At 51.9% G+C, this 14,225-nt stretch overlaps 1 protein-coding gene across 4 annotated transcripts in view; it reads left to right on the forward strand.

The window, feature by feature from the left end:
• Window positions 1-224: 224 nt before the first annotated feature.
• St6galnac6 (ST6 N-acetylgalactosaminide alpha-2,6-sialyltransferase 6) overlaps window positions 225-14,225 on the forward strand; it is a 28,487-nt gene continuing 14,486 nt past the window's right edge. Inside the window, exons 1-4 of one of the 4 annotated variants that reach the window (XM_004671630.2) lie at window positions 5,662-5,769; window positions 6,620-6,674; window positions 8,006-8,096; window positions 12,995-13,174. In XM_004671630.2, coding sequence (XP_004671687.1) covers window positions 6,649-6,674; window positions 8,006-8,096; window positions 12,995-13,174 — 297 coding nt within the window. In that variant the 5' untranslated portion in view covers window positions 5,662-5,769; window positions 6,620-6,648. Of the gene's footprint in view, window positions 351-5,661; window positions 5,770-6,619; window positions 6,675-6,707; window positions 6,819-7,262; window positions 7,412-8,005; window positions 8,097-12,994; window positions 13,175-14,225 lie in introns of those variants that run through there. The other 3 variants (XM_004671629.2, XM_045150014.1, XM_045150009.1) reach the window with 3 other exon arrangements.

The following is a 14,225-nucleotide window of genomic DNA, read 5'->3' on the forward strand; positions in this document are numbered from 1 at the left end:
CACACACTCATCCTGGCCGAGACCTAATGGGATTCCAACTCAGCAGTCTTCAGAGAAACCGGGTCTTCCTCCTCCTCCGCCCCAGAAAACTGTTGGCCCAGCCTTTGGGCCCAGAGCACAGAGGCGCTTCTGTCCTGGCCCTGCCCCTTCCCACCCCCTCGGGTGGAGTGTTAATTGGTGGGTTGGCCCAAATATTCTTCCCTGGGTGGTGACCTATAAGAAGTCCCATCCACCACTTCCTCCCGACACGTGAAGATGCCCCTGACAAGTGTGGTGGCTGCTGAAGACGCGCCATGATGACACTGAGGACCCCCCTCCTTGGTCACTGCTGGCCCTGTGGCTGCTGGCAGGTGAGTGGGGGGTGGTGGCCAGGAAACATCTCCATGCTTGAGTTAGGGTCACCCAGGTGTGCCTGTCTTTGAGATTTTGTGTTCCTTTCCCCACTCTGGTTCCTTTGTCCCTTTCGTGCACTGGCTGGGGACCCGTTTACTTCCATCCAAGCCCCAAGAGAAAGCCAGGCAGACTTCACAGCCTGCTTTAGAACTACCTAGAAGAAAACTACTTCAGAAAGAAAGGAACGCCAGGTGGCTGAGAGCTGGTGGGTTCCCATATCCGCATCCTGTACAGGCGCTGCGGTTCCTGACCCCGGGGCCAAGCTCAGAGCGAGCACAGGCTGCAGCGCCCACGCAGGCGCCCCCACACCACCCGCCGCTCTCAGGACCCTTCTCCAGAGGCTAAAAGCAGGAGTTCCCAGGCCTGACCCCCAGCCCAGCTCTGTGCAGCTCCCTCTGGGGAACGGTGGGCAGGCCCTGACCTCTTTTTAGGCTTCAGTAATTTGGTTTTTATAAATTGGAAAGCATTATTTATAATTAGAAAGTAGCACGTCTTCAATCCCAGCACTCAGAAGGCAGAGGTAGGAGGATAGCCGTGAATTCAAGGCCAGCCTGGGGCTCGAGTGAGTTCCAGATCAGCCTGGGCTAGAGTGAGACCCTGCCTTCAAAACAAAACATACACACACACACACACACACACACACACACACACACACACACGAAAGTAGATTGGTAGGTAAGGAGCGCTCTTTTTATGTATTTGTAAGCAGAGAGAGGGAATGGCCACTGTAAATGCACATTTTGTGCATCTGGCTTTACATGACAACCGGAGAATCGAATCTGGCCCTCCAGGCTTTGCAAACAAGTGCCTTTGACCATTGAACCATCTCTCTAGCTGTTGAAAAGTTTCATGGTGTCCCATGGAGGGGAAAATCCTAAGAACCTACAGAAGTTTGCTAAAGGGAGACCAAGCGTGGCTCTGGTAGATCCACTTGCTTCAGAGGTACAGGTGTCAGGTTGTCACACACAAACCCTCCATCTCCTGCCAGGAGCAGCCACAGGCCTCATTCATGAGCATTCTGGTGTGACTGGCCCAGCTCTCCCTGAATGCTTGATGCGGATTCATCAGGCCAGCCCAGTGGAATCCCACCCTTGTCACCTCCATGTCCCCAGAGTTTTAGAGTTACATCTGGAATGTGGGTTCCCAGTAGCTCCCAGTCCACAGGTTCTTAGACAGCCAATGAGGTATGGTTGCACCGCACACATGGGACAGGCTCCTTTTCTCAAACTCCTGATACAGAGATGGTCATGGAAGGGAAACCAGGCTTCCTACACTCACCCTGGATCCACACATTGTCCTGGGAGGTCTGAAGGGGATATTTCAGCTGTGGCACCCAGGCCCGGCCGAAGCACAGGAGCCTCCCCAGTTTTCAGTCTCTTGGTGGCCTTGCTGGGTCAGGAGCTTCAGGCTTCTTCTTTTTTTTTTTTTTTTTTTAATGTATTTATTTGAGAGCGACAGACTCACAGAGAAAGACAGATAGAGGGAGAGAGAGAGAATGGGCGCGCCAGGGCTTCCAGCCTCTGCAAACGAACTCCAGACGCGTGCGCCCCCTTGTGCATCTGGCTAACGTGGGACCTGGGGAACCGAGCCTCAAACCGGGGTCCTTAGGCTTCACAGGCAAGCGCTTAACCGCTAAGCCATCTCTCCAGCCCAAGAGCTTCAGGCTTCTAATTAGAACTTCCTCCACACCCTTGTGGTTTCTGCTGTGGCTTGGGCAGGGCAGGGTCAGGTTGCAATGGGGCTCTGGCTCCCAAAGCACTTGGAGATGGACACCAGGAAACCAGACCTCCCACTCCCATTCTGGTGGGTTGACCCCTCCCCATGGTGGTTGGAGGCTGAAGTCTTGTACTCCCCCCCCCCCAGGTGGGGTTTTGCTCTAGCCCAGGCTGACCTGGCTTAGCCGCTAAGCCATCTCTCCAGCCCTCTGATTGCCTATTTGAAAACAACTACCTTGCTCCTATCTCTCCCTCAATAGGGTCTAACATAATACTGGCTGGCCCAAATTGCTGTTTAGTCCAGGCTAACCTTGAACTCAAAATTCTGCCTCAGCCTCCCCAGTAGCTGGGATTACAAATTTCCACCACTATATCCATCATCAGTGATTTATTTCTTTATTTTTGCTCTTTTGAGGTACAGTGTCATTGTAGCTCCGGCTGACCTGGAACTCAACTCTCAACTATGAGAATGGGCATGCCAAGGCCTCTAGCCACCACAAACCAACTCCAGATGCATGCACCACGATGTGCATCTGGCTAATATGGGACCTGGAGAATCAAACTTGGGTCCCTAGGCTTCATAGGCAAGAGCCTTAACTGCTAAACCATCTCTCCAGCCCATATACTTTTTTGGGGGGTTTTGTTTTTCGAGGTAGGATCTCACTCTAGTCCAGGCTGACCTGGTATTCACTCTGGAGTCTCAGGCTGACCTGAACTCACAGCAATCCTCCTACCTCTACCTCAGCCTTGGTGGGATTAAAGGCATGTACCACCGTGCCCGGCTTTTTTTTTTTTTTTTTTTTTTTTTTTCTGAGGCACGGTTTCTCTCTTGTTCAAGCTGGCCTGAATGCAACTCTCTGGCCCAGTCTGTCCTCAAATTCCTGGTGATTCTCCTACCTCAGCTTCCCAAGTGCTGGGATTAGAGGCATGCCACCCAGCCTGGCTTTACTGACACTTTAATCCCAATAAACAAGGCATAACTTGTTACCTGTCCTTTTTGCACCTGTTCCCCCCCCCCTTTAGTTTGTTTTAGAGATGGGTCTCACTCTAGCCCAGGCTGACCTGGAATTCACTATGTAGTCTCAGCCTTGAACACACAGCAATCCTCCTACCTCCGCTGGCTTTAAAGAGTGCTGGCACTAAAGGTGTGTGCCACTATGCCCCTGCACCTTTCTTTACACACACAAATGTCTATTTCATATTTGTAATTATAAAATATTAATATGATGAACCTCTTGCACTTAGTCCCCACTGTTACTATAGTGTGCACACTTCTCCATTTCCTCCCCTAGAAACAGAACTATTGCTTTTAAAACTTTAATCACTGAGATAAGCAAAAGCTATCTCCTTCCCTGGCTGTGAGAGCTTTATGCCTTAGCAACGCTGTGTAGTTGGTTAATAGATATTTTCTTTTTTTTTTTTCCTTTTCTTTTCTTCTTTTTAATTTCTGCTTTGTTTTGTTTTGTTTGAAATAGGGTCTCACTGTAGCCCAGACTGACCTGCAACTCACTCTGTAGTCCCAGGGTGACCTCAAATTCACAGCAATCCTCCTATCTCTGCCTCCCAAGTGCTGGGATTAAAGGCGTGCGCTACCACACCAGGCCCAGCTGTTTTTTGTTTCTTTAAAACATTTTGGGGGGCTGGAGAGATGGCTTAGCGGTTAAGCGCTTGCCTGTGAAGCCTAAAGACCCTGGTTTGAGGCTCGGTTCTCCAGTATCCAAGTTAGCCAGATGCACAAGGGGGCCCACGTGTCTGGAGTTCATTTGAAGTGGCTGGAGGCCCTGGCGGGCCCATTCTCTCTTTTTCTCTCTCCTGCCTCTTTCTCTCTGTCGCTCTCAAATAAATAAAGGAAAATAAACAAAAAAAATTTAAAACATTTTTGGGGCTGGAGAGATAGCTTAGTGGTTAAGTGCTTGCCTTTGAAGCCTAAGGACCCCGGTTTGAGGCTCGATTCCCCAGTACCCATGTAAGCCAGATGCACATGGGCATAAGGAGGCATATGCATCTGGAGTTTGTTTGCAGTGACCAGAGGCTCTGCTGCACCCATTTTTTTTTCTCTCGCCTCTTTTGTCTGTTGCTCTCAAATAAATAAGTAAATAATTCTGTAAAACATTTTTATTTGTGTGGGGGGGCAGGGTCTCTTTCCACTGCAAATGCTTTTTTTTTTTTAAAAAAAAACATTTTATTTATATATTTATTTGACAGAGAAAGAGGGAGCTAGAGAGAGAGAATGGGCATGCCAAGGCCTCTAGCCACCACAAACCAACTCCAGATGCATGCACCACGATGTGCATCTGGCTAATATGGGACCTGGAGAATCAAACTTGGGTCCCTAGGCTTCATAGGCAAGAGCCTTAACTGCTAAACCATCTCTCCAGCCCATATACTTTTTTGGGGGGTTTTGTTTTTCGAGGTAGGATCTCACTCTAGTCCAGGCTGACCTGGTATTCACTCTGGAGTCTCAGGGCGGCCTCAAACTCATGGCAATCCTCCTACCTCTACCTCCGGATTGCTGGGATTAAAGGCATGCGCTACCACGCCCCGCCCGTATGCTTAATTTTAATAACGTCTTAGTGTACTCTGGGCAGGCTGGGTCTGTGTTTACTTAATTAATCTCCTAACAAAGGTTATTTATATTGCTTGTTTTCAGTCACATGAAAAGATTAATGAATACCTAGGTAGTTTTAAAAAGTAACACCAGAGCTGGGTGTGGTGGTGCATGCTTTCAATCCCAGCATTTGGGAGATAGAAGGATCACCGTGAGTTCGAGGCCACCCTGAGACTACATAGTGAATTCCAGGTCAGCCTGGGCTAGAGCAAGATACTACCTTGGAAAAATAAAAAATAACACCATAGTGTGGTGTCTTATTCCTTGAATCCTAGCACTCAGGAGGTTGAGGCCAGAAGATCACTGAGTTCCAGGTCAGCCTGTTCTAGAATGAGAGCCTCCCTCCAAAAAAGTAGTACTTCCGTGTATGAGTGTTTGGGGGTTAATATTTCAGAAAGGATCTCCTTATGTAGACCAGGCTGGACTGGAATTTACTGTGCAGACCAGGATGGCCTCGAACTTGCAGCAAATACTGTCTTTGCTCTCCAAGTGTCGTGATTTATTGACCTGTGCCATCTGCACCAGCAAAAGTCACATTTTAAGTCTTTATTCTCTATTAATATGGGTAAGCAACCGGAAATAACGCATCTGAGCAGCACAGTCAGTGGGTGGATGGCAGAGCGGTCTTGAACCCTGACTTGAATCCCAGGGTGATACTGGGTTCCAGGTTCTGGACACACCCTAAGTGAGGGTTCCATGTGTTTTTTTTTTTTTTTTGAGACTCAGTTTCCCTATCTGAGGCCGTGGTATCATCAAGGAGAGCAAGAAGTGGGCCAGATTCACGCTAGGGCACTCCACCCGAGCCGTTAGTCCGGAAAGGTGGCGGGTGCGTCCCCAGGACTGCATGACTCTGGGGGTCCGCCCCTCGCTCTTCCTCGCCGACTCCGCCTCCGCAGAGGCTCCGCCCTCCTCCCCCGGCCTAGGCCCGGGAGCCGAGCCGCAGCGGCGCTAGGACCCCGCAGGCCCGGGCGGCCCGAGCAGCTGGGACCCCTACTCCCGGCGCCATGTGAGGGGGTTCGGGAGCCGCGGGGGGCCGGGCGCTCCCCGGCGGAGGTGAGCGGGCGCCGCGCGGGGGCGGGCAGTGTGTGGGGGGGAATGATGATGTCCGTGCGGGAGGGAGGGGGAGGATGGAGAACTGCTGGGGATAAGGGTGCATGCGGGACCCCGTGGGGCTCCCCGAGACCCCAAAGGCCCCCGGGGTTCGCTGGGCCTCCTGCCCTCCCTTTTGGAGCCAGGGTCAGGCCGCAGGACCCCGGCATGCACGAGCTGCCGAGGGGCGCGGGTCCCTCCTGGAGTCCCCTCTCTCCGAGCGGATCGTGGAGGGGGCCCACGACAGAGCGCAGGGTGCGGCCCCCACCCTGAGCTCAGCCTGTGCACGTCCATGCTGCCCAGCTGCTCCCCCGCCAGGCCTGCCCCCTAGATGGCACCCATACGGGTCGGAGGGGACCCTCCTGGCCGACCCTGGCGGGCTCCACCTTGTCAACAAGCCTGTACCCCCAACGCCCCCTCTTCGGGATTCCTCAGGTGCTCCGGAGGCCCGCTAGACACGTTGCCTCCCTTAACCTCAGTCTCCTCATCTGTGCAATGGGGGGAGGAAGAACTCCTTGGAGGCCGTGTTGTTAAGGAGGATTCAGTGGGTGGGAGACGCCTAGCGGGGTTCCGAGGCACGTTCCCTGATTAGAGAGACATACTGGACTTGGGGGGGGGGGTCAGGCGAGGAGGGTTGTTTCAGTGGCAAGCTCGTGCAGGGGTCGGGCCATGAACTATCAGTAACCCCAAGATAAAAGTCAGGGCTGCTGCTGTTGATGGAGCACTTCCAGGCCCTGAAAAGTCTCATGTCACAGCTGCAGGAACCCTTGCCATAACCCTGCAGTTACCCGTTCTTATAATTCCCGTTTCGCAGATGAGGAGGCTGAGGCTCAGAGAGGTCCCATGGCTTGCGCGAGGCCCCCCAGCCAGTAAGTGTGGACCCGACTTTCGCACTGGCACCTGACTTTGACACGCTGTCCTGAGACCATGGCCTTCTCAGAGCAGGACTGTGACGGGGCTGACCAGGGGGACCGTGGTGTGGTCCTGGCTGAGGGCACTGCTCTCAGGCAAAGGTGGGACAGTGGGGGAGGGGGCGGGCCTGGGACCCTGGAGTGCTCTAGGTGTCTGGACCGCGCGCGCGGGGCATGCGCAAGGAAGGGTAGTGAGACCGAGCCGTGGCTGGGGAGATGCTGCTGCTGGCTGGACACGGGAGCGCTTGGAAGGCCAGAGACCCCCCCAGGGGCCGATGGAGCTCCCTCTCCCCACTCCCCCCCCCCATACCCCTGTCTTTTTCGTCCTGAGCCATCCGTCTGTGAGTCCAAGCACGAGCCTCACTTTGCTGGCCTGTCCCGCAGGGGCACAGGTGGGAGCCCGGGGTCTCCCAGACTAGCAGCGAAGGGGCGGGGGCTTGGGGAGGGGGAAGAGGCGGGGTCCCGGGGTGGGCGGGGTCCCCGTGACCAATCAGGAGCGGGGTGAGCGAGTGGCGCTCTGGCCTGAGGTGCTTCAGCTCTTCCCGTGACGGGTTAGGAGTAAACAGCCGCTAGGTCACGGGGCGGAGATAGTGGCGGCCGAGAGGCCTCCGGACGAGGCACGGAAGTGAGGAGCCCCCCCTCTCCAAGCCTCCCTCCTTCACCTCCTCCCCTGTTCATCCTCTGACCCGTAGCAGGTGTGGTGGACGGGGTGGGGGGGCGCACGCACGGGGCCCGCTCAGAGGTGGGGGGATGGAAGCTTGAAGGCCAGGTCCCAGCTTTGGGGGGGAGGGAGGGGGCGAGGGTTGAGTCCAGCTGGCCTGGTCCCTCATCCAGCTCGGGTCAGGAGGCAGTGACCAAGAAAGGCTGTGATTACAGCGAAGAGGCGGTTGAGGCCTAGCAGAGACCACACGAGGCAGGACTAGATCTCTCAGACCTGAGGCTGTGCCCTTGACCCCCACCTTGCACTTGCTCATGACCCGATTCACCCACCGAGCCCCTGTGGCACCTGCTGCTGTCGCTGAGTCTGCAGAGGCTTAGGGAAGGGTGGCAGTGAGGATGTGCGTGGGCTGCACCCTAGGGAGCTCTCAGCCTGGAGAGAGAGGAGGATCTTAGAAATGTTTGCTGGGTCTACCCAGGCTTTGGAGGGATGGGTGGGACTCGGGACAAAATGAATAACAGCTCTTAGCCTTAAAAGTTGGGGCATGTAGGGCAGCTGTTGGGGTAGAGAAGTGAGACCAGTTGGACCCAGGGGAAGGCCCCAAGCCGTAACACTTTCTGGTGGCTTGCAGGTGTGACCCCACATCCCTGCCCCCTGGGCCACCTGCAGGACGCTGGCCCCTACCCCTCAGCAGACGTCGGAGAGAGATGAGTAGCAAGAAAGTAAGTCCCCTTCACTTCCTTTCCTTTTTATTTTTTACTTATTTATTTGTGACAGAGAAAGAGGCAGAGAGAGAGAGAGAGAGAGAGAGAGAGAATGGGAGCGCCAGGACCTCTTGCCATTGCCAAAGAACCCCAGATGTATGCACCACTTTGTGCATCTGACATTAATGTGGGTACTGGGGAATCGAACCCAGGTTGTCAGGCTTTGCAAGCAAGGACCTTTAACAGCTGAGCCATCTCTCCAGCCCCATTCTCCGTTTCTTATTCCTTAGAACCTCTCATATCTTTCTGTGAAATAGGGTCCTCTGAACCTGCCTCTGGCCCAACCACCATGACTCTAAGCCACTGGGGAAGGCTAATGCCCAGGAGGCCTGGGTTTCAGCTCTGCTTCAGTCACTGGTTTTTCTGAGTATCTCTGGGAGGCGGGGGGTGGGGGGGGTGTCCTATGTCCTACTGGCCCTGGGGTCTTCTCCATCATTCTAGGGCTTGACTGGTATATCTGAGGTGAGGAACTGGTTGTGAAGGTGCCTGGGGAATGTTGTGTGGCAGGTGGGGTGGGGTGGGATGGGCTGGAGAGGTAACGGTGAGCAGGGGACTCGGGGTGCTAGTGTTCAGAGTGAAAGCTGACCCTGAACACTAGGATTTCCCATAATGCATTCCTCCAGTCTTTCCTGAGTACCTACTGTATATCTGGTCCTCGCACAGAGAGCGTGAGGTTTGGAAGTGGGTGGGTGGTTGTATCACTGTGGGGCTAGGGGAAAGACTAGGTAGTATTTTGGCAGGGAAAGATTAATAACCATCATTGACAGTAGGACACTGGAACAGCATGGGCCTGGAAAGGAACTGGAAAGATGGCTCCGTGGTTAAAGGTGCTTATTTACAAAGCCAGGTGGCCCAAGGTTCTGTTCCCTAGCACCCAGGTAAAGCAGATACACAAAGTGGCACATTCCTTTGGAGTTCATTTGCAGTGGGAGGAGGCACTGGTGTGCTCATTCTCTTTTTCAATAAATAAATTAAAAAAAAATAGGAGCTGGGTGTGGTGGCACACATCTTTAATCCCAGCGCTTGGGAGGCAGAGGTAGGAGGTTCGCAGTGAAAGCCGACTGAATTCCAGGTCAGCCTCGGCTAGAAGGAGACCCTACCTCAAAAAACTAACTAACTAAATAGGGCGAGGTGTGATAGCACACGCCTTTGATCCCAGCATTCAGGAGTCAGAGATAGGAGGATCACTGTGAGTATTTGGCCAGCCTGGGACTACAGAGTGAGTTCCAGGTCAGCCTGGGTTACAGTGAGACTCTACCTTAAAAAAATCAAAACAACAACAACAAAAAAATTAATAATACGGAGGTCACTGACTTATGATGGTTAGATTTTCTTTTAACTTTTTGGGATGGGGTCTCATGTAGCTGAGGCTAACCCTGAACTTCTGACCCTCCTATGCCCACCTCAGTCGTGCTGGGATTATAGACATGTGTCACTATACCAGGTTTATGTGATCAAACCCGGAGCTTTGTGTGTGTGAGAAAACCCTGTACAAACTGAGCCACATCTTTAGCCCCTAAAGAGAAAGAGAATAAGAGAGAAAATGGGTTTGCCCAGGACTTGCCACTGCAAATGAACTCCAGATGCAGATGCTACTTCATGCGTCTGGTGTTACATGGGTACCGGGGAATTGAATTGAGGCTGGCAGACTTTGCAAGTAAGCATCTTTAACCACTGAGCAATCTTTCCAGCCCCAGTGTTTTGTTTTGTTTTGTTTTGTTTTCCAAGGCAGGGTCTTGCTTTAGCCCAGTCTGGCCTGGAATTGTCTCAGGCTGGCTTCAAACTCACAACAGTCTTCCTACCTCAGTCTCCCCAGTGCTGGGATTAAAGGCGTATGCCACCATGCCTGGCTTTCCCAGTTTATTTTGTTTTATTTATTTATTTATGAGAGAGACAATGAGTGTGCCAGGGCCTCCAGCCACTGCAAACAAACTCCAGATGCATGTGCCCCCCTTGTGCACCTGGCTTACGTGGGACCTGGAGAATTGAACCTGGGTCCTTAGGCTTCACAGGCAAATGCTTCCATCCCTCTTTTTTTTTTTTACTTTAGTTTTATTTATTTGAGAAAGAGAGAGAAAGAGGTAGATGAGGGGAGGGGAGAGAATGAGTGCACCAGAGCCTTCAGCCATTGTAAACCTTTAGACGCTTGCGCCACCTTGTGCATCTGGCTTATGTGGGTCCTGGGGAATCAAACCTGGGTCCTTTGGCTTTGCAGGCAAACGCCTTAACAGCTAAGCCCTCTCTACAGCCCCCAGCCCCAGTCTTGATCTTTTCTGTGGTCAGCAATATGCAATGATGATAATAATAATATTTAAATAAAATGGCTTCATAGTTGCATCTTTGCTCCCAGAGAGCCCCTGTGAACCCCAGAGGAATAACTGACTCCACAGCACCCTGTGTGGCTGAGTGCTTGTTCTACTGCCTAGAGGTATCAGATGCATTTTCTTTTCTTTATTTATTTAATTAATTAATTAATTTATTTATTTGACAAAGAAAGAGGGAGAGAGAGAATGGGCGTGCCAGGGCCTCCAGCCACTGCAAACAAACTCCAGATGCGTGTACCCCCTAGTGTATCTGGCTAACGTGGGTCCTGCAAAATCAAACCTGGGTCCTTTGGCTTTGCAGGCAAATGCCTTAAGCCATCCCTCCAGCCCCCAGATGTATTTTCTCAGCTCTGTTATTTTCCACTTGCAATGCATTTATCAAAAGTCCAATGTGCTATCCATTGCAGACAGAGCCTCATTTGGGTTCTCAGTGTGTAACCTGATTCTAAGTCAAGGACTGTTTGTGTAGGAACAGTGGGTGTAAGGAACTCCCACCCCAAGCCCAAGGGCTGAGGTACAGGCCTGGCTGGAGAGGGCGCGGTCATAGCCCATTGTCTTCCATGCTACTCTGTCCTGGTAGGGGAAGCTGCTGGCCTCTGAGTGCTGCAAGTGGTAAAGGGCCCGACAGGAGCTGGACTTTGGGGAAGCTGTGACCCCAGCAAGAGCCAGAAAGAGACCTGGGGTCCATGCCTGCAGTGTCTCTCCAGTGCCCTCTACTGACAAAGTTTACTTAATTTGCAACTGGCTGTCAAGGGAAAATATTTAAAGGGCCCAGATCCATTTTCACAGTCAGGGCAAATAGATGAGCTTGGAGCTGAGAAGGGAAGTAGTTATTTCTTGGTAAACATAGGAAATTTGTGCCTGGATCTTATGATCAGACCAAAAAAAAAAAAAAAATCAAGGGTGTTTAACTCCTTTATATAACATGGCTTTGCACTTGGGGAGAAGGCTTAGCAGTTAAAAGTACTTGCATGCAAAGCCTGCTGGCCTGAGTTCAGTTCCCCAGTAATACATGTAAAGCCAGATGCACAAAGTGGCACATGCATCTAGAGTTTGTTTGCAGCAGCAAGAGGCCCTGATGTGCCCATACTTACTTTCTCTTACAAATAAATAATAATATTTAGGCCGGGCATGGTGGCACATGCCTTTAATCCCAGCACTTTGGAGGCAGAGGTAGGAGGATTGCCGTGAGCTCCAGGCCACCCTGAGACTACACAGTGAATTCCAGATCAGCCTGAGCTAGAGTGAGACCCTACCTCAGAAAAACCAATATATATATTTAGGGGTTGGAAAGATGGCTTAGTGGTTAAGGCGCGTGCCTGGGAAGCCTAGAGACCCAGTTTTGATTCCCCAGTACCCACGTAAACCAGGTGCATGAGGTGGTGCATGTGTCTGAAGTTCATTTGCAGTGGCTAGAGGCCCTGGCACACCCATTCTCTCTCTCTCTTCCTCTTTCTCTCTCTCAAATAAATAAATAAATAAATATATATGTTTAAAAATAATGATTAAATAAAATGGCTTCATGATTGCATATAATATATACATAGCCCTATATACTTTCAGTCATCTATAGATTACTTATGGCACCTTGTATAATGCAAATGCTGCAAAAACCAGTGGTGCAGCGTGGTGTAATGGCATCCTTGGTCCCTGCATGCAAGGGTGAAGGCTGGAGGATTGGGAATTTGAGCCAGCCTGAGCTACATGAGACCCTGTCTCCCAGTGGGGGGGGGGATATGTACTATATTGTTTCGGGATAATAACAGTGTGAAAAGCCTGTACATGACACAGCCATTGTAGACCTGAGCACTTTCTTTTTGTTTGTTTTGGTTTTTCAAGGTAAAGTCTTGATGTACGTCAGGCTGACCTAGAATTCACTGTGTAGTCTCAGGGTGGTCTTGAACTCATGGCGATCCTCCTACCTCTGCCTCCTGAGTGCTGGGATTAAAGGCGTGTGCCACCACGCCCAGTGTACCACTTTTTGTATTTGACTTTACATGGGCGCTAGGAAATCAAACTCAGGCCATCAGGCTTTGCAAGCTAGGGTCTTGAACCACTGAGCCAGCCCTTCAGTCCTTATTTATGTACATGTGTATGACTTTATTTGAAACTAGGTTTTATACTATAGGCCAGGCTGGTCTCAAACTCACAGTGATCTGCCTGCCTCAGCCTCCCTAGTGCTGGGATCACCAGTATGCAGCACCACGCCCTGTTCCTTCTTGAGAACTTTCTGTGCTGCAGGACCCGTGCAGGGATCGGGGTTTCAAGACTCGCTCAGCCCCGGTCCCCAGCACTCCTGGTCTAGTTGAGGAAATTGGCAGTTTGCAGGCAATGCGATGGGGCTGGAGACTTAGCTCAGTGGCCCTAGATGCCACCTCCAGAACTGCCCGTCGCTGCTGCGATGGGGAACTCAGGAGCTGTCAGAAGTGGTGCCCCAGCAGGTCTGGCACGAAGAGCATGGTGGGCGGCAAGGAGGTGGGGTGCCCAGCTTGTTGGATTGCCTGGACCGTCCATGGCCTCTTTCTTCTCCAGGAGCAGCGGTCAGCAGTGTTCGTGGTCCTCTTTGCCCTCATCACCATCCTCATCCTCTACAGCTCTAACAGTGCCAACGAGGTCTTCCACTACGGCTCTCTGCGGGGCCACACGCGACAGCCCATCAACCTGAAGAAGTGGAGCATAACCAATGGCTACGTTCCTATCCTCGGCAACAAAGTAAGTGGCCACTTGGGGTATCCCCCCCCCCCCCGTGCTGCTCCCTCCCGCTGGCTGTTCTGCAGTCTCGTCTCCAGTTCCCCGCCTCTGCTCTCCACCTTCCTGCCTTCTAGCAGACACAGTGGGCTCCAAGAATCAAGACCCTGACCCCTTGCCTGCTGTGTGAAATTAAAAAAAAAATTTTTTTGTTTTTATTTTGTTTCTTTGAGATAGGGTCTCACTCTAGCCCAGGCTGACCTGGAATTCACTATGTAATCTCAGGGTGGCCTCAAACTCACAGCTGTCCTCCTACCTCTGCTTCCCAAGTGCTGGGATTAAGGTGTGTGCCACTACACCAGGCTAAAAATATTTTTATTTGTTTATTTGTAAGCGGGGGGGGGGGGAAGAGAATGAGAATGAGCACATCAAGGCCTCTTGCTGTTGCAAGCAAACCCCAGATGCATGCCACACTTTGTACTTTTGTCTTTACATGGGTGCTAAGGAATTGAACCTAGGGCCGTGAGGCTTTGCAAGCAAGTGCCTTTAACCACTGAGCCATCTCCCCAGATCCGTGCGGTGTGACTTTGAACAGTGCCCTGCTCTTTTCTGAGCCTCAGTGCGCTCCAGAATGTTCAAATTCTGTAATCTCCTGAGGCAGATTCTGAGTTTCATGGCTCTCTGGGGACTCCACACAGACAGGACACAGAGGTGCTGCTCTTTACCAAGTGCCAGCTGGCCAGTGTTATCTCCTTAGCAGAGAGAAGGTACCCAAGGCTCAGAAAGGTGAATCCCTTGTCTAAAGCCCCACGGAGAGGAAGGATAAAGCTAAAGATTTCCTTGGTCCCTACCAAACTGCAGCTGAGAAGAAAGGCCAAGTCCTGGCTGGGGAGGTAGCTCAGTTGGTAGAGCGCTTACTTAACATGCATGAACCTCTGGGTTCAGTCCCCAGCACTGCATGGACTCGACATGGTGGTACACACCTGTCATCTTAGCATTCAGGAGGTGGAGGCTGCAGGATCAGGAGTTCAAAGCCAGCCTCACTTCATAGTGAGTTTGAGGCCACTCTGGAATA

Source organism: Jaculus jaculus, chromosome 1 (genome assembly GCF_020740685.1).
Source record: "Jaculus jaculus isolate mJacJac1 chromosome 1, mJacJac1.mat.Y.cur, whole genome shotgun sequence".
In the NCBI taxonomy this organism is placed as follows: domain Eukaryota; kingdom Metazoa; phylum Chordata; class Mammalia; order Rodentia; family Dipodidae; genus Jaculus; species Jaculus jaculus.